This window comes from Physeter macrocephalus, chromosome 11 (genome assembly GCF_002837175.3).
Source record: "Physeter macrocephalus isolate SW-GA chromosome 11, ASM283717v5, whole genome shotgun sequence".
In the NCBI taxonomy this organism is placed as follows: domain Eukaryota; kingdom Metazoa; phylum Chordata; class Mammalia; order Artiodactyla; family Physeteridae; genus Physeter; species Physeter macrocephalus.
The window spans coordinates 18,264,273-18,282,651 of record NC_041224.1 but is presented as its reverse complement, the minus strand read 5'-3'; the positions used below and the strand labels follow the sequence as shown (position 1 = coordinate 18,282,651).

Sequence of the window (18,379 nt, the reverse complement as noted above, 5' to 3'; positions counted from 1 at the left end):
CATAGTAAAAAGAATTACTAAAAATGGCAGCTGTAGTCACTTCGGAGTTTGAATTGTTAAAGGACTGAAACCAAATATGGAACCTTTTAGTTTTAAGGGGATTTCTTTTTTCACAATGCAACAAGGAACTGAAAATAAAATTACAGTGAAGGTGTATTTGCCATTTTAATTATTTGTTCAACTTCTCCCTCCCCCCGCCAATCTCTAAATTAGTACACACACAAACTTTAATTCTAAAGGACCTGTTTCCTTAGGGAAATGTGGAGATCACTGTTAAACTTTATGCCTCAGAGTTAGGTAAAGGGATTGTGGGTATCATTGGCTTCTGAACTCCGGAGCAAAAGACATGCACCTGTTCTGGGGGTGGTAGGGACCCGGCTGAACATACTTATTCCTCTCTCTGATTGCTAGTCCGTTCCACAACTATTTGGAGCTTCATAAAATACCAGGACTTTATCAGAGAGCTCAAGTCAGAGTGAGATTTGAAAGATTATTATATAGGACTCACCCCAGCTAAGTTTGCATGCTCCCTTCTATTAAAGAAGAGATATCAAGAGCTTTCCTGTCTTGGCACTACTCAGCAGCAGCTGTGACTATCGGCTCACTTGACATCTGGCGAAATTGTAGTTTCTGATGGAGGAACATTTAAAGTTGACACCTGTCACTGAAACATTTGGTATACAGTTTTCAGACAAACTAGAAACCAGTGATAGACTACCTAACTTTTGTCAAAACAAAACTGGGTAAAGGATTAAAGTTATGTCAGCAAGGGAAGTCTGGTTAAGATAATTTCAATCAAGACTTTCCAGGTAAAGATTCTCTCAGTTTCTTTTGGAAATGTCCTTCAGCAACAGAATGAAGCCTAAATTTAAAAGACAAAGACAACATGTTTAAAAATCACAAAAAAGTGAGGAAACAGCAAAGTTAGTAGTAATTTGGAGAAAGTCAAGGAAGACATGACGTTTATCATATTGTTTCCTCGTCTGCTTTTCTCACTGAATCTCTAGGAGTGCTTATTAAATGCTTTCAATACAGTATAATTAAATGTATGAACATAGTTGTCTTGACCCTCCAGGAATCCTGAAACCTGAAATGCCGGGTATATAAAAGATGGACTAAAGGGGAAAGCATTTGACTTTAAGGTTGTACTGACAGTAACGTATTTATCAGATTACACAGTGTCCTATGTGAGATTTTTCTCGACAGTCGAAGCCCAGGCGACTCCATCGCAGCAGTTTGCTTGTCTCGCCGCACTTGGACCGGGTTCCTGGGCGCGTGGGGCTCCCTCCGGGTTCGGTCTGTAAAACTCCCTGACCTCCTGGCGGACGCCTGTACCCATAGGGTGTGACCCTCGACGGCGCACGGCTCCCGCGGCCGCTGGGCGAGCTCCGCACGTCGGGGGAGCCGCGCTGGCTGAGCTCCATGGTGGACGCCGACCGCACACGGGGCGCCCGAGCACCGCGCCCTGACGTCACGCCCGGGACCGCCGTTGCCGCGAGAGGGCCGCGTTCCGGTTCCGGTCGGTTGCCCGGGAGACGCGGGTACACAGAGAGACCTGGCTCCCGTCGGAGTCCGAGCGGTCGCCGCGGTCGCCCCCTCAGTGGACTCGCAGGCCGGGCGCGGACGAGCCGGGCGCCGCCGAGCTGGTGGCGAGGGCGCCATGAGTCAGAGGCAGGTGCTGCAAGGTTAGGTCCGGGCGCCCCGACGGGGGGCGGCGGGGCCCGGGGGCCGCGGGCGGCGCGCTCCAGCGTGTCTCTCCCCGCAGTGTTCGAGCAGTACCAGAAAGCCCGGACCCAATTCGTGCAGATGGTGGCGGAGCTGGCGACCAGACCGCAGAACATCGAGACGCTGCAAAACGCGGGTGAGCCCTCACCTCGCACTCGCGTCGCTCCGCGCCCCTGACCTCGCCTCGCCCGTCGCTCCGCACCCCGGCCCCGCGTCCCTTGCTGCCCCGGCTTCGCCCCGCACCTCCATTCCTAGTCTCCCGGGGTCCTTGGCCCTGCCTCGTCCCTCACCCCGTATCCCCGGCCCCTCGTCGCCCAGTGTCCCCTGGCTTCGCCTCGCCCCGGGTCCCCGTCGCCCCGCTCCCCAGCCGCCTGAGCTGTTGGGGAGCGGCAGGATGGGGACAGGAGGACAGCGTCCCTAAATTCCTCCAATCCACCGCGGAGGCTGTAGAAGCGTTCGGTCTCTTTAGCGGGTCAAGTTTCCAGATTGGTGTGAGAGGGACCCGACGTCCCTATTTCCATCTTAATCGCAACCAAGCAAATGTCAGCTTGCCTGAATCTACCCTAATCAGACCCATTTTATCCGGATGCCCTGCCTTTGATCACCTTCGACTTGACTTTCTCACACCAAAGGAATTCCAGAGCAGTTGACCTGTTATTTCTTGTCTTGCATTAGCGAAAGAGCAAAGATATGCTTGCATATTTTCCAAGAGATTCCAAGTAGGCAGAGACCTAGCTTTGAGAAACCTTAAGGTGCTCGTATTCCACGTCTCGATCCGAACTCACGTAGACTCTACAGGGAGAGAAAGAGTGTGTGCCTGTGTGTGTGATTTGCTTCTTATCTTTTAACATAAACAGAGAAGAAAATGGTGGTACCCCCCACCCCGTCTCTGTCTGTGATTGAGGATGATTCCACCACCATCTGAAGGTAGAATTTTATTGCTACTGTGTCATGAGAAATCTTCAATTTATGGGATGTTATCTTTAAAACTCATTAAATTAACACGGATTTGAAGAAAATTCAGAACATATTTTCAGGGCAAGAATGTTTAGACATAATGTCTACTCTGGGTTTCTTTGAAGGAAATTACTACTGCACCTAGCTGGCAATTTCTTTTGTCCCTGGGAGGGATTCTGGTGTTTATTATTGCATGTTTTTATTTTGGGAGGGGGATGTATTTAGAATAGGGAAAGTGTATTTTATAATCATTTAAAAAAACTTAATTTTGAGATAATTGTAGATTTACATGCTGTGGTAAGAAATAATATAGAGAGCTAATGTACCTCAAAACTGTAGTATATCATAACCACAATATTGACACTGATAAAAGTCCATCAATTTGTTTTTCAGTTTTCCTTGTACTTTAAGTGTATGTGTGTGTTTAGTTCTATACAATTTTATACCATGTGTATCCATCACCACTGTTGTCAAGATACTACTTTCATCACCACAAGGATCCCTTGTGATGCCTTTTTATAGCCACACCTACCTCCCTCTTGTTCCTAACCCTGGGCAACCATTAATCTGTTCTCCATTTTGAAAATTTCAAAGTTGATAGTCTTTTGCTCTACCGTTGTTTCATGTGAATTCATCTTCTTTCTTCTGCACGTGTGTGTGTGCTTGTATGCATGCACGTATACTCCTCAAAGTGCCCAGAGCAGTGCTGGACACACAGTGTTTCATATATACTGACCATGTTAACTTCATTAGAGCATATTACATGTTTTGAATGCGCTTATTTTTGGATTTTTTTCCCCTTTCAGTCCTACTCAATGGCCTTCATGAATGGACACTTGCTATTTACAAATATTTAATTTTCTGGACAGAAAGTATACAGCTAAACTAAAACATGATTTCTTAAAAAGGGAAAATGATTGACATTCTTTTATAAATTTGATAGTGAAATATGGATGTACAGTTAACTCTTAAGATACAGAATATCATGTTTTAGTGTAATAGTGACATATTATCTCTTCCCATAAGTATGCAATGTAGAATATATTGTGGAATTTAATCAATCCAAACAGGCTAAGTCATCACCAAAGTATAAGTGACTTAGATATGGCCTTCTTAAATAGCCACCTATTTCCACTTATGGTCTGGCTTCTGGAGGAATGGAATACAAAAGGAATATAACTTAATGTTTTGAAGTTATCTGCACTTGACTAATATCTTGATGGAATGGTAAGATTTTTCTTTTCCCTGAGGAACTTATTTAATGTATTTCATGTTATCTAAATTCAACTTAAGCACCCCTTTAATAACTTTAAATAGGGACAGATGAGTATTCCAATATATTTATTCTTTTAATTTAAAAAAACCCTGTAAGCTTTGTTATGAAAACTTCTCTTAATAGTCAACTTAACCATTTAAATGGTTTATTTTTAAAACATCAGCATGGATTTAAAAATGCTTTTGAATGAGCCACAATATGTGTACATAAATTATATATTTTGATCAAGCTTTTTTTTTTTCAGTCAAGTGACTTCATTTTGGTATCATAAGATACCAGTGCATTTTATTCCTGACTTTGACATACTGTCTGCATACCTGGGAGGGTTTTGTTTTGTTTTCACACTTGTCTCCCCTAATAAACTGTTTAAATAAATATGTATCACAGATCCAAAATAATGTGAAAAAAGTTTCCATATAGGTATCATGATAAATCAGTAGTTCACTGGTTTAGAATTTTTAAATTCATTCAGTGTGAAAGGAATCTTAAAGGTGAAAGTTATCAATGAAGTTTTATTTCATTTAAAATCTCTGATCTTTCTCATTGTGTTTTTGATGTGCTAATGAGAGAATCTGCTCTATTAAATATGTCCAAAGTAATTATAAAACAGAGTGTTGCAAGATATCTTCTTCAGAGTATTTGGACAAAAATAAGTTTGAGTTCCAATCAAAATTGTTACTAGAAAGAACTGTGTACAATGTGTCTATAACCTAGAGTTTTTTTGTTTCCTCACTGAGATTTTGTTCCTTCTAAATCAAAAGGACATACATGAAAACATTAAAAAGTTTAATGTTTGTTATAAAATCTCTTTATGCTCCCTCAAACCCTGTATGTTTGAGCCATTACATCTTGCAGCTATTTAAAAATGAATTTGGATACTTCCCCTCTTTGGATAATAACACATGACTTCAATGGTAGTGATAATACATCGTTACTTGTACCAATTGTGGAATTTCAGCAATTGGAGGTGGTTGTTTAATTACAAAATATAAGAAAGGTGTTTTGTGGTATATTGGAGTACCAGGCCACTCTTTGGTTGTTTAGAAGGTCTTTTAAAATAAGCCAGTAAAAGCCCGAAGAACATGATTTTTAAACTGCTTAGCTGCACGAAATAAACTTCTTTTGAAGCAGCTATTTATATAAGAAAAGTGGGGGTAAATTTTAAAATAATACTTTGTAATATTTTGCTTGTAACCTATATATAGTCAAACAGTAAACATGGCAAATCATAGTTATGCACATTTTCAGAAGAATAGGAGTAGAAAAGTTTGCCTGTCACTTTAAATATGCACCTGTATGAAGCTAATTTGCAAATTGAGGCAATTTATTTGGTTCATAATTCAAGAAAATAAGTAATATATGTTGACATAAAATGATTTTAAATTGCATGTGTCTGGGGCAGGGTGAAAATCTTCATATTAATGATCTAGAACTTCCAATTTGCTATGAGAAGGAAAAGCCTGTAGTAAACATTTATAATGTATTTAAAACACATCCTGGGAGGTACATGTACAATACCATGATTCTCCTACAAAAACTATTGTTCCAAAGGATATTAGAACTGAAAAGATAATTAGTAAAGCAACTTCAGAAAACTTAACCAATTATGCCCTTTAAATTTGATCTATTTGCCAATATAAAAGGAGTCTTATAGTTTTGAATGTATGATAATTAATTCAAAGCACTGACTTTTTTTTTAAGGATAGGGTAGGGATAGAGAGCTTTTTTTTTTCTTTCTTTTTTTTTTTTTCCATATACTTAAGTGGAAAATGTTCCAGGGAACTATAAAAATTTTGAATTTTTATGCACCTACCAATATGTCCTAAAAACAAGATTTTTCAGAATTTTATTCTGTGTCCCAAATCGTTGTTCCTACATGGACATTTATCTGTTTTGTTATCTAAGCATTGGTACATAAGTAGAAAATAATGCAACCAGGGCTGGTATCTCACTGTTTTCTTAGGAAAAGTTTGATGACTAAAAAGAAAAATCCAAGCTGTAGATAAACCTGTAAGAGTGGCTTTTTGAAATGGCAGACTGTGGGGTTACATTTTGATGTCACAGATTAAATGTTTTTGAAAAGTTATTTAAGTGTTTCCTAAAAGCACTTTACATTCGTTGAATGTTTTTTTCAAGACCTTTGCTCCTCTGACTACTAGAACCTTTTCCTACACTTCTTTGCCTGATTAATTCCTACTCATTCTTTATGGCTCTGTTCAGATGTTGATTCCTCAGGGAAACCTTCCTTGAGCCCTCCCAGCAGGTTGAGTTTATTGATTTATCTTTCCCTGCTTCTAATATTTCTCTTTCATAGTCCTTATCACAACTGTAATGGTTTAGTTTCTGCTTTCTCTACCAGATGTAAATTTCATGCCTAGCATAATGCTTAGCATAGAGCAGATGTTCAACATGTTTACCTAGAATGAAGGAAGGAGTAATTATTTTTCTAAGTGTTTTCACATCTCTTAGAAGATTAGATTCTTATAACAGCTCAGGTAAGTAGAGTAGGTATCTTGTTCACTGTGGTTAAAGCCCAAAGGAGGTTGGATAATTTCCCTCATCAGAAAGTGAGTTAGTGGCCAAACTGGGACTAGGACCTGTTTCTTAATTGCTGTCTGACCTTGTGCTCTTTCTGTGTTACCTCAGAGGTATCAGGAAACTATTCCTAGATGTTCTAGCAGTTCCAGATAAACCTCAGTGTTAACTGTTAAAACAAGTCATCTATTTAGGCCTTTGGGTACCAATGACTGTCCAGTAATTGTGCATAACTGCTTTTGAGGTCTCGTTGAGTACCATTATGGGATCTTGAGTGGAGGCCCAGATGCAGAGGACTAACTTTAATTGGTAAATACCTGGAGGTTTGAGGGAATGGAAGTCGTATTTAGGGCTTAAACTGGCCTCAGAGCTCTAGAAGACCTTTTGGTTTCCTCTGGCTTCTAAGGAAAGTCTTATCAAACCAGAAGCTCTTTAAAATCACCTGGGGAAAGTGTGTAATCCACTGGAAGTTGAGAACCAATAGCGTACTTGAGAGAGTTGTTGGACTGAGACCTGCTGTTACCAGGAAGAGTGCCCAGGAGACTTCCTCAGGGCCCAGGGAGGCCAGCCGCCCTGTGATTGACTGCCTGCTCTCCTGGGTTTTTTGAGAACATGTGAGGTAGAGTACAGTCAAGAGGGAGGCCCTTGATATTTGTTGGTTGGTTGATGTGACTGTATACTCAACACTTCCCTTTGTTCTTTATTTAATCACACTTGGTGTGAAGGGCTTTTCTTCCATGTTCATTGAGGGCAGAACTTTGGGATTTCTACTGAGTAGATTTACTGGCCCTAGGAGAAATCCAGGGCCATACCTTGAGAAAACAAATTGGCCTTGTCTTGTAGTGGGTGGAATGGCCCATTTGAACACAGGTCAGACTTCTCTAATTTTCACAGTGAAGTATTGGTTTTGCCATACACCCCAGTTTTCTATTATACGGGTGGCTCAATTTTAAATTTATTGTTTATTCAAGTTCTGTTAAAAAGTCTAGGTGAAAACAAATGATATTTGTGCTTGTGTATGTGTGCATGTGTCTCCAAAGGAAATGATCTCTCTCCACTTTTCCATATATTCTAAGTTGTATCTCTGTGTCAAGTTAGAATCATGATTATATTATGTAAGTAGACTAGATTAAATTAGTTTTCTATAAAAATGTCTTTGTAGAATTAGTCTAATAATTCTCAAAGTCCCTCTTTTTTTTTTGAGGGCTTATTTAAAAATAGATACTTAGACTTTCCTATAACTTTAAAAACCTATCATTGAAGATGTCCATTTTGCTGTTAAATTTTTTAATACAATGATATATTCTTTTATTCAACCAATCTTTTATTAACTGTTATGTTTCAAGCCAGGCCTAGGTATGATTTCAGGAAAAAAAATTTGTTCCTGCTTCCTTTTATTTCACAAAGTGGTTCTCTTTCTACTTTTGCTGCCACAAAACTCAATGCTATGTTCAGAGGTCAGCTGTAGCAACTATCACTATATTTCTGATACTCCGTGGCTCTTAATTATTATCTTTGTATCCATATCTTTTAGAGTAAACTATCTCAAAAAAAAAGTAAACTAGGTAGAGTATGATTAAAACAAAGAATTTGGGCTTCCCCGGTGGCGCAGTGGTTGAGAGTCCGCCTGCCGATGCAGGGGACACGGGTTCGTGCCCCGGTCCGGGAAGATCCCACATGCCGCGCAGCGGCTGGGCCCGTGAGCCGTGGCCGCTGAGCCTGAGCGTCCGGAGCCTGTGCTCCGCAACGGGAGAGGCCACAGCAGTGAAAGGCCCACGTACCACAAAAAAAAAACACAAAAAAACAAAGAATTTCATCTGAAGATAGATTTTTGAACTGATTGCCTTTCAAAAGTTTCCTCTTCAAATATTACCCATGAAACCTCTTGGAGCAGACAGCCCTTTTAGAACTGTCCTCTTTATCCTCTATACTGACCCCATTCCTAAACATTCCAATCTTCTCCAGGAAGATGGGTGTAATAGGTATATATTGGAAAAGAGAAAAGACATTGACAGAAGAAGACAGAACTAATTTAAAATTTGCAGCTCTCTAGAAGACTTTAAATTAAAATAGAATTATATATATGTGGGGTGATTTTAGGTGAGGGGATAGTTTAAATGACCCATTTGAGTTCCTTAAAGCTTTATGAATTTATAATAATGACACTTATGTACCTGACCTCATGTACCTAACAAAAGAACTATGAACACATGTTATCCATTTTGTTATTTTAACTAAAATTTACCTAAAAAGAGAAAATTGCACATTAATTTTCAGGGTTTGTTCGTTCATCATTCAACAAACATTTACTGAGTGTCCAAGTGCCAGATGCATACTTAGATGCTGATCATGCAAAAATAGAAGGCATAGACTCTGCCCTTAAGGGGCTTATTTGCTAATGGTGAGATATAGAAATACATACTTTTTGATAGGTGTCTGATATATAGACATATGGAACACATATGAAGGGTACCTAACCAAGTTTTAGGAATGAGGGGTGCTGGTCATGGGAGACTTTTAGGAGGAGGTGTTACCTGTGCTGAATTTCTTAGGAGTTAGCTAGATGAAGAGATGGGAGAGGAACACTGCATTTGGGTAGAGGGAACATTATGTGTAAAGGCAAATAGGCAAGAGAAAAGATGGTACTTGATAGAAAGGGCAGATGTTTAGGTATGGCTGGAACTTCTTGGGGTAATAGGACAAGAGAGAGGCAAGTCAGTGGCTGAAGAGGAAAACAGCCCTAATTATGAAGGACCTCATCTGAAGTTTGGATTTATCCTAAAATTGGTAGAAAACCATTGAAAAGTTTTAAGTAGAGGGATGGAGGGATTCATTTTGTGTTTTAGGGAGATGATTTTCACAGTAGTGTGGAGAATAGATTGGAGGGGATTGAAACAGGATCGGGAAGACCAGGTATCCATTTTTGCTATAGCAGTCGTGCTGGATAAGAGATCCGCCAGACTTGTGACTTAGTGGAAGGCAGCTGGCAGGGGCAGGTGAAGAGAGAGAGGAGTTCAAAATGACTCCAAGGAAAACTCTAATTCGAAAAGATACATGTACCCTAGTGTTCATAGCAGCATTATTCACAATAGCCAACGCATGGAAGCAACCTAAATGTCCATAGACAGATGAATGGATAAAGAAGATGTGGTATATATACAATGGAATATTACTCAGGCATAAAAAAGAATGAAATAATGCCATTTGCAGCAACATGGATGGACCTGGAGATTATCATACTAAGTGAAGTAAGCCAGACAGAAAGACAAATACCATATGATACCACTTATATGTGGAATCTAAAATATGATACAAATGAACTTATTTACAAAACTACAAAACAGAAACAGACTCACAGACATAGAAAACAAATTTATGGTTACCAAAGAGGAAAGAGGGTGGAGGAGGGATAAATTAGGAGTTTGGGATTAACAGGTACAAACTACTATATATAAAATAGATAAACAACAAGGTCCTACTGTATAGCACAGGGATACACACACACACATATCTGAATCACTTTGCTGTATACTAGAAACTAACACGACATTGTAAATTAAGTATAGTTCAATAAAATTGTTTTAAAAAATTGTTACAGCCCTCCACCTGGCAGATGGTCCAGTACAACATAGGTACTGAATAAATGTTGAAACAGCCTTGGAATGGCAAACTTGTTGCCTGATGAAAGGCAGTCCTTCATGCTTTCACAATAAAATGACTTTTAGAAAGAAACAAACAAAATGACTCCAAGGCCTCTGGTTACTTAGGCAAATTAGCACTCTTCATTAATGGAGAAGGGATACAAACAGCACAGGGAAATGGCGATTTCACTCTGTAACAGTGCTGAGGTTGAAGTGTGTCTGGGAGATCTATGTGCCAGTGACTCTGGTAAGCAGTCTGCATAGATAGGGCTCTGGGGCTCAGGAGAGAGATCTTAAATGAAAATAAAGGCTTGTATATGTGGAACTTACATGTTCATTTGAAAACTATGTTAAAAGCCCATTTTATATTTCTTCACGTAACTATAAACACGTAAGTTCTAATCATTTTTATCTGAAGTATCATGTAAATTGAACTTGGCATAACTTTTATGCTCTACATACTCAGTATAAATCTCACATATAGATGGCGGTGGCAGTGACCTAGTCAAGTGTCACAATTGCACTGGACAAATCAATGGAATTTCTGTTTAATACAGTAACTGTGGAAGAGACCTACAGTAACATTAATGGCAGAATCATGTGAATTCAACAGATGGTATGCATTCTAAACCTAGCACAGAGGCCAGTTTTCATTGGTAAATGGGCTGACTGACATTGGAGAAATAGGAGGGCATAGACTCCCGAGCTATAAATAGCATCTACCTGGTAGGATTGTAATGAGGATTAATGGGTTAATATTTGTAGATTTTTTTAGAGGAGTGCCTAGTGATGCTCTAGAAGTATATGTTAAATAAGTGAATACATACTGTGCTTCCTTGCCCTCTTAGAAGAGTTGCTGGCTGCCAGTGAGAGGGTCAGGGATCTCTGTCTCATCTTCCTCTCACCCCTCCCCACTCAACAGTGACATGTCAGGTGTGGTAGTCCTTCACTCACAAATGGCTGAATTGACAGTGAATCACCACACAAAATGCAGAGGATACTACAGTTAATGAGAATAAATTTAAAAGGAGAAAATATATTACCCTTGATCATAAGAGTTTCTTGAATCATTTATGATTACGATTGAATTTTATGTAAAAAAGACTATATATACATTTTGTGATTCATTCTGACCATTTAAATAAATTATAAGGATCTGTGTGTGTTGTAAGGGATATAACACCTAAAATCGTAATTGACTTTATAGTTATGGCAGTGAAAAAGTGTTTCACAGAAAGCAAGACAAATAGATATGTGATACCAAAATTTACTAATTCTTAATCAAATGAAGGAATAGTGGCCAGAGGTATATATCATAGAGGATGAAAGAAATCAAATCAAGGCCTGAAAATTCTTCTCTAAAGAAAAGCAAGGGAGGAACACAAATATTTTCAAGTGAAAAATGACCAGTGAAGGAAAACGAGAACATGCTTTAAAACTCATCAGTGTCATAAAACTTGCTTCAGTAAAAATGTAGACATGTAAATGTAATAACTTGTTATAGAAATAAAAAAACTAAGATCAGAGTAAAGCTGATGAGTGTAATTGGAATTACTCTGTGAGAGGAGAGTAGGTAGTGCTTGTAATAGTAAAATCCAAGTGGATAGTGGTCTCTAGAGTCAAGACCACAAAGTGTTTCAATAAGAGTTAGATGTGCGTTCAGAACTGTGCTAGGTAATTTGAAAAATAGAAGAAAAGTGTAAAACATAAGCACTGCTCTAGAGATGTTCATTATTATACTGAGGAGGTAAGATATTTATTCACATAAAATAGAGAACCACATAAATATCAAGGATGGCTACTGTGCTTTGCACAACTTCGGGAGTGCCATTTATATCCTGATCTATGTGAATGGCATCCCCTGGATTTGTGCAGTATGCAGTCTGCCCAGCCGTACATGGTGGGCCTGGGAATTATGCAAAGTCTTCATTTTCATTTATTTACTTCCCTGAGAATGAGTAGTGCAAGCAATAAAGCTCCCCATAGCTTCCCATTTCTCTTAGAACAACATCACAAAAATCTTCATTTAACCTATAGCTAAACTTATCTGGCCCCAGCCAACCTCTCCAGCTTTATCCCTTGCCACATCACCCCTCCCACTTTACATTTCAGACCAGTATAGATTTATCATGGCTTCTTCAACAGTCTGCAACAATCATGCATCCCTTGTCCAAGCCAGAAACTGGGAAGTATCAGTGATTCCTCCGTCTTCTTCACAATAATCAGTTCGTCTTTTAAATATCTCCTTAGACCTTTCACTTTTCTCTTTCCCTTTTGCCATTACTATGCTCCAGGCTATCTTCACATCTGGCCTAGGTTCCTATAATAGCTTCCTAAGTGGTCTTCTCTCTTTTCATCCTTTCTCCCCAGTGTAATCAGAGTGATCCTTCTTTACAAAGTGCAAATCTTATCTGTCACTGCACTGACATTAGTGCTCAGATTAAATTTAGAATACTTAAAACGGTTCATTGGACCCTTCAGGACTTTTGTCTCTGTTAATCTCAGCCAGTTCTTTCTCCAACTCCTGTCTCCTCTCTTGTACTAAAGTCAAACTGTATTCTCAGTTTTGTCATCATATCAGACTCTTTTTGGTTCTGAGCTTCATTTATACAGTTTCTTCTGGTTGGAGTTCTCTCCAATCCCTACGCCTTCCAATTTTTTCAGCAGACAATCTGCCCGAGAGCCTTCAGACCTCAATTTAGATGTCAGTTAGCCTTTGCACCTTCCCTGTGTCCCTCAAAGCCTGGGTTAGATGCTCTACTGTGTGTTTGCAAAGCATCCTCTACTCCTTTAGTTGCACACATCATAATGTGTTGTTTATCTCTCATGACCCCTTTATGAGTTCCTTGAGGTCAGGGACAATTGTGTTTTAACACCTTGTAGATTCTTAATATTTCTTAAATGAGTGGTGAATGAGCTATTCATTCCATAGTAATTCTAAAATACATCGTAGAAAAGGCTCAATTTGTGGGGCCGTGCGACCTTAAATATTTCTCCATTACAGTGTAAGGTACTGATTGATTAATGAGTCATCTATGTTAATAATAAAATGTTGATGAAAAATATGGTCAACATAGGGAATTGATTCCTTTAGAGCACTTTTATTTATCAAGCATCCAACTGGTGTTTATTTTGTCCTAGCTAATCTTCCTAGCACTTTAGAAATTTTAGCTCATTTTAATTCTCACAACAGCTTTATAAGGTGGTCCTAGAATTTGTCACCATTTTACAAATGAGGAAACTGAGACACAGAGTGGTTAAGTAATCTCGCTGAGGCCCCACAGCCAGGAAGTGGCAGAGCCCAGATTTGAACCCAAACAATCTCCCTCCAGATACATGCTATTAACCACCTCAGTCTGTTGTCTCTCAGCACAGGCAGTCATGTACCAAGCAGGGCAAGATTCCTTCTATTTCTAAAGCACGAAGTTTCTTTCATATTTTAATTGGGCCCCAACAGAATGCCTGAGTAACGTTGATATTGACGGTTAAGGGTGAATCCTTTGCTGTGTATTGGTTAACTGTATACAGAAATCACTTCTTCCAAAACTTGAATGAACTGTAGTAGCAGTTTCATAGTAAATGGACACATGGAAAGTAGTTTTAGATTAAAATAAAACATTGAGTTTAAAAATTTAAAGCTTTGTAAAATGTATAACAAATCTTTAACATATTTTATGTTTGTGAAAATTTTGAATAAAATTGGAAAGTAAAAAATATTCATTTTAAGTCTAAAAAAACAAGGAGGGGCCTCAAAGTACACTATCAAGAGAGTGAAAAGACAGCTCACAGAATGGGAGAAAATGTTTGCAAAGCATATATTTGATAAGAGCTTAATATTTAGAATATATAAAGAAATATAACCACTACCAACAAAATATCTACTTCAAAAATATGCAGAAGATTTAAATCAATTATATTTCTTCAAAGAAGATAAACAAATAGACAATAAACACATGAAAAGTAGCTCAATATCACTAGTCATTGGAAAATGCAAATCAAACCATAGTGAGATACCCCTTCACACCCATCAGGATGGCTGTTATAAACAACAACAAAATATCGGTGAGGATGTGGGGAAATTGGAACTCTTGTAATTTGCTGGTGGGAATGTAAAAGGGTGCCGTCACTGTGGAAACAGTTTGGTGGTTCCTCAAAAAGTTAAGCATAGAATTATCATTTAGTCCAGCAATTCCACTCCCAGGTATATACTCAAAATAATTGAAAGCAGGGACTCAAATGGATACGTGTACACCACTGTTCACAGCAGCATTATTCACAATAACCTAAAGGTGGAAACAACCCAAATGTCCATCAACACATGAATAGACAAACAAAATGTATATACATACAATGGAATATTCTTCAGTCTTAAAAAGGAATGAAATTTTGATACATGCTGCAGTACAGATGACCCTTAAAAACATTATGCTAAGTGAAAGAAGCCAGATGAAAAAGGACAAATGTTGTATGATTCCACTTATATGAAGTATCTAAAATAGGCAAAATAATAGAGACAGAAAACAGAATAGAAACTATCACAGGCTGGGGGTAGGGGGAAATGGGGAGTTATTGTTTAATTGGTATGGAGTGTCTGTTAGGAATGATGAATAAGTTCTGGAAATGACGGTAGTGATGGTTGCACAACATTATGACTGTACTTAATGCCACTGAATTGTACACTTTAAATGGTTAAAATGACCAATTTAATGCTATGTATATTTTACCACAATTAAAACAGAACAAAACATAACAAAGTAACCAGGGCAACCAGAAATCTTTACTATGACTTAAATGAACCCAAAGAATTGTTTTTAATGGAACAAAGCTGAGATGTTAAATATCTTTATAAAACACCTCAGACTGAAGTAATATCTATATAAATTATACACATGTAATATGAGAATGAGTGAGTTATTTTTTTTGTCTTTAGAAATGTTTGACCTTTTTTTCCGGACTTACATATGCAATTGGCATGCAGAATTAAAGTGATTAGGCCTATGTTGTATTAAAAGGAATTAAGGGAAAGAGTTGTGATTATTTTGAGGCTATTCTATAATCTCTTCCACTAGATTATTAGTTTTTTGAGAGCATGAACTGCCTTTACTCATGTATGACGTCCTATTTCTTGCCACTCGGTAAACCTTGATCTAGTTTTTGAATGAATGATGGTGGGTAGGATTAGCGAGGTGGTTTTTTTCAAAACTGGATTACAATGTAAGTATTAGAAGCAGTGTCACCAGTATGGCACGGGAACAAGAAATACAGAAAAGAAACTCAAAGCCATAAAGTTGGGGGTGGGGAAGATTGTAAAGATTTAGCCTGTAGGTTAAATTTCAGAAACATTTTCACACCATTTAATCAATTTATATAGAGAAAACAGAATTGTTCTATAGATATTAGAGTATAATACAGGAATAATTTTTACTGTTAGATATAATATTGGGTTGGCCAAAAAGTTTGTTTGGGTTTTTCCCTAAGATGTTATGGAAAAACCCAAACAAACTTTTTGGCCAACCCAATATTAGCTAGTACATGTTGGCTCCTTCAGTGGAGACCCTAATGAGTCATTAGCTGCTCACTAGAGACCTTGTCTGTCAGATATTTTAGCGGTAATTCAGACTGTTGTAACTTATGCACTCTACATTTTCATGCATTCACTCACCAAGGATCAATCACCATGAATTCCTAATGGACAGACAAGTAAGGAAAATTTTCTTTTCATGTTATATATGCTTCTCTTTCCCTCCTCCTCTCCCTCCCTCCTTTCCTTCCTTCCTTCCTCAGTTCCTTTTGCATCATTATCTGTATATCTAGGACAAACCTGCAATTAGAATAACAAAGTATGCTTAGCCTATGTAAGAGATAAAAACATGTCCCTGGGAATTGAGGACTATGAAGCACTAAGAGCCAATTCAAGGACTAGAAATTTGGGGCAATATTTTCTCTAGTAAGAATGACCTTATTCTTTTTTTTTAAGATTTTTTTTGATGTGGACCATTTTTATTTTATTTATTTTTTAAAATAAATGTATGTATTATTTATTATTGGCTGCATCGGGTCTTCGTTGCTGGGTGCGGGCTTTCTCTAGTTATGGCGAGCAGGGGCTCCTCTTCGTTGCGGTGCGCGGGCGTCTCATCGCGGTGGCTTCTCTTGTTGCAGAGCATGGGCTCTAGGCGCACGGGCTTCAGTAGTTGTGGCCCAAGGGCTCAGTAGTTGTGGCGCACGGGCTTAGTTGCTGATGTGGACCATTTTTAAAGTCTTTATTGAATTTGTTACAATATTGCTTATGTTTTGTTTTGGTTTTTTGGCTGCGAGGCATGTGGGATCTTAGCTCCCTGACCAGAGATCAAACCTGCACCCCCTGCATTGGAAGGCAAAGTCTTAACCACTGGACTGCCAGGGAAGCCCCAGAATGACCTTGTTTAAACAGATATTTTAAATGGAAACTTTAGCTTTTACTTTTGTAGATTCAGAGATTTAAAATTTTTCAAAATTCTTACTGTCTGAACAAAGGAATATGATAGAGCAGAAGCATCTGCATAGAAGTCTAACTTTGATTTTGAATACTGGAGTAGAAGGAAAGGGATTGTGTGTCATTTTTATTGACCTTATTTTTCCTGGGCCAGTTGCAGTAGAAAAAGAGAGGAGAAAATATACAAAGCAGAAAATTCCTTTGAGTATATGGACAAGTGAAATACATCTTTGGGGGTAAAATATCTTATTGCTAAAATGGCAAACTGAAAATATCCAACATTGGGAGACTTGTGTTAGCTAAATATAGTAACTAATAAGAAATAATAATATAATAAGAAATATTATAAACTCAGATAAATTCATTCTTCAAATTCGTAACATAAAAGTTCAGAGTTCTTGCAGTTTAATTCAAAATTCTAGGTTGAATAACCCAGTATGGATTGATTTTCCATTTATATTTCAAAAGACAATAAGCCACAGCCTTCACATAATTATATCAAGTGAGGAGAAAAGGAAATACCTGAATCATCAGGGAAAAATAACATGAAACATATTTGTGATTCTCTTAAAACTATTTTGAGCATCCTCATTAACGTATTTATTATGAAACTTTAAATATATGTTAACAAATTCAGCTTTTCTTTTTTAGAGTATTGACTTGTTTCATTTAAAATGGTGCATATTCATTATAAAAAATATCAAGTTATACTCAAGAACAAAAACAAAAAAACCAACCCAATTAAAAAATGGGCAAAGGACTTAAATGGACAGTTCAACAAAGAAGATGTACAAATGACCAATAAGCACATTCGCCATCACTAGTGATAGGGAAATAAAAAAACCACAAGGACATACCACTTCAAACCTATTAGGATGGTTATTCTAAAAAAAATAACAAGCTTTGGTGAGGATGGGGAGAGATTTAAACACTTGTACTTTGCTGGTGGGAGTGTAAAATGATGTAGCCTCTGTGGCAAGCAGTTTAATGGTTCATAGCTAGTGGTGATGATCACACACCATTGTAAATGTATTTAATGCCTCTGAATTGTACACCCCCAAATGGTAATTTTTATGTTATGTATATTTTACCACTGTTAAAAAACTTAAATTGCGTAATAAAGCAACTACAAAGAAGAGATCAACAAATTGTTTTAGATTCAACTTTCTAGAAGGAACCCATGTTAACGTTTGGTAGTCATTCTAATACCTTATTCTGTGCATTAAACTTTTTGTTGTGAGATATTACAGAAATTATCTCTATAAAAAAGTATAGAGAATAATAAAAGCAACACTTATGCACATGGACATGCTGATTTGTTTAACATGCGCCGTGGCCTGGGCCTGAGGAGGGGCCTAGGCACACTTTGTGGGCCTGAGGAGTTAACCAGCCTGAGTGGGATGCAGACCTGCAGCGCTGGCCTTCTGTGAAATGCTCGAACCGAACCAACTCAGGCGTAAAAATGATCGCTAAAGGAAACTGGGAGCCGCGAAAAGCCACAGGTCTCATCATTAAGTGTTTCTGTGATAAGCATCATTATTCTCTGCTTATGTTACTTGGTAGTACTCTTTATCTTACTTTGGTCGAATCCTAAACGTTATTGTAAATGTTTTCCTTTTATTTCTATTTCACATATTTCTGGATATAACATTATAAAAGAATACTGGTAATATGTATTTGCTTTTATAGGTCACTGGGGTATGTTTTTTTGTTTTGTTTTTTTTTTTTTTGTGGTACGCGGGCCTCCCTCTGTTGTGGCCTCTCCCGTCGCGG

General features: G+C 38.1%; 1 protein-coding gene across 1 annotated transcript in view; it reads left to right on the top strand.

Moving 5' to 3' along the window:
- The first annotated feature begins 1,537 nt into the window (after positions 1-1,537).
- The window catches only part of SPAG6 (sperm associated antigen 6), a 72,913-nt gene continuing 56,071 nt past the window's right edge, over positions 1,538-18,379 (top strand). Inside the window, exons 1-2 of the mRNA XM_024129712.1 lie at positions 1,538-1,685; positions 1,766-1,861. Of these exons, the coding sequence (XP_023985480.1) occupies positions 1,661-1,685; positions 1,766-1,861 (121 nt within the window). The 5' untranslated portion in view covers positions 1,538-1,660. The remainder of the gene's footprint in view (positions 1,686-1,765; positions 1,862-18,379) is intronic.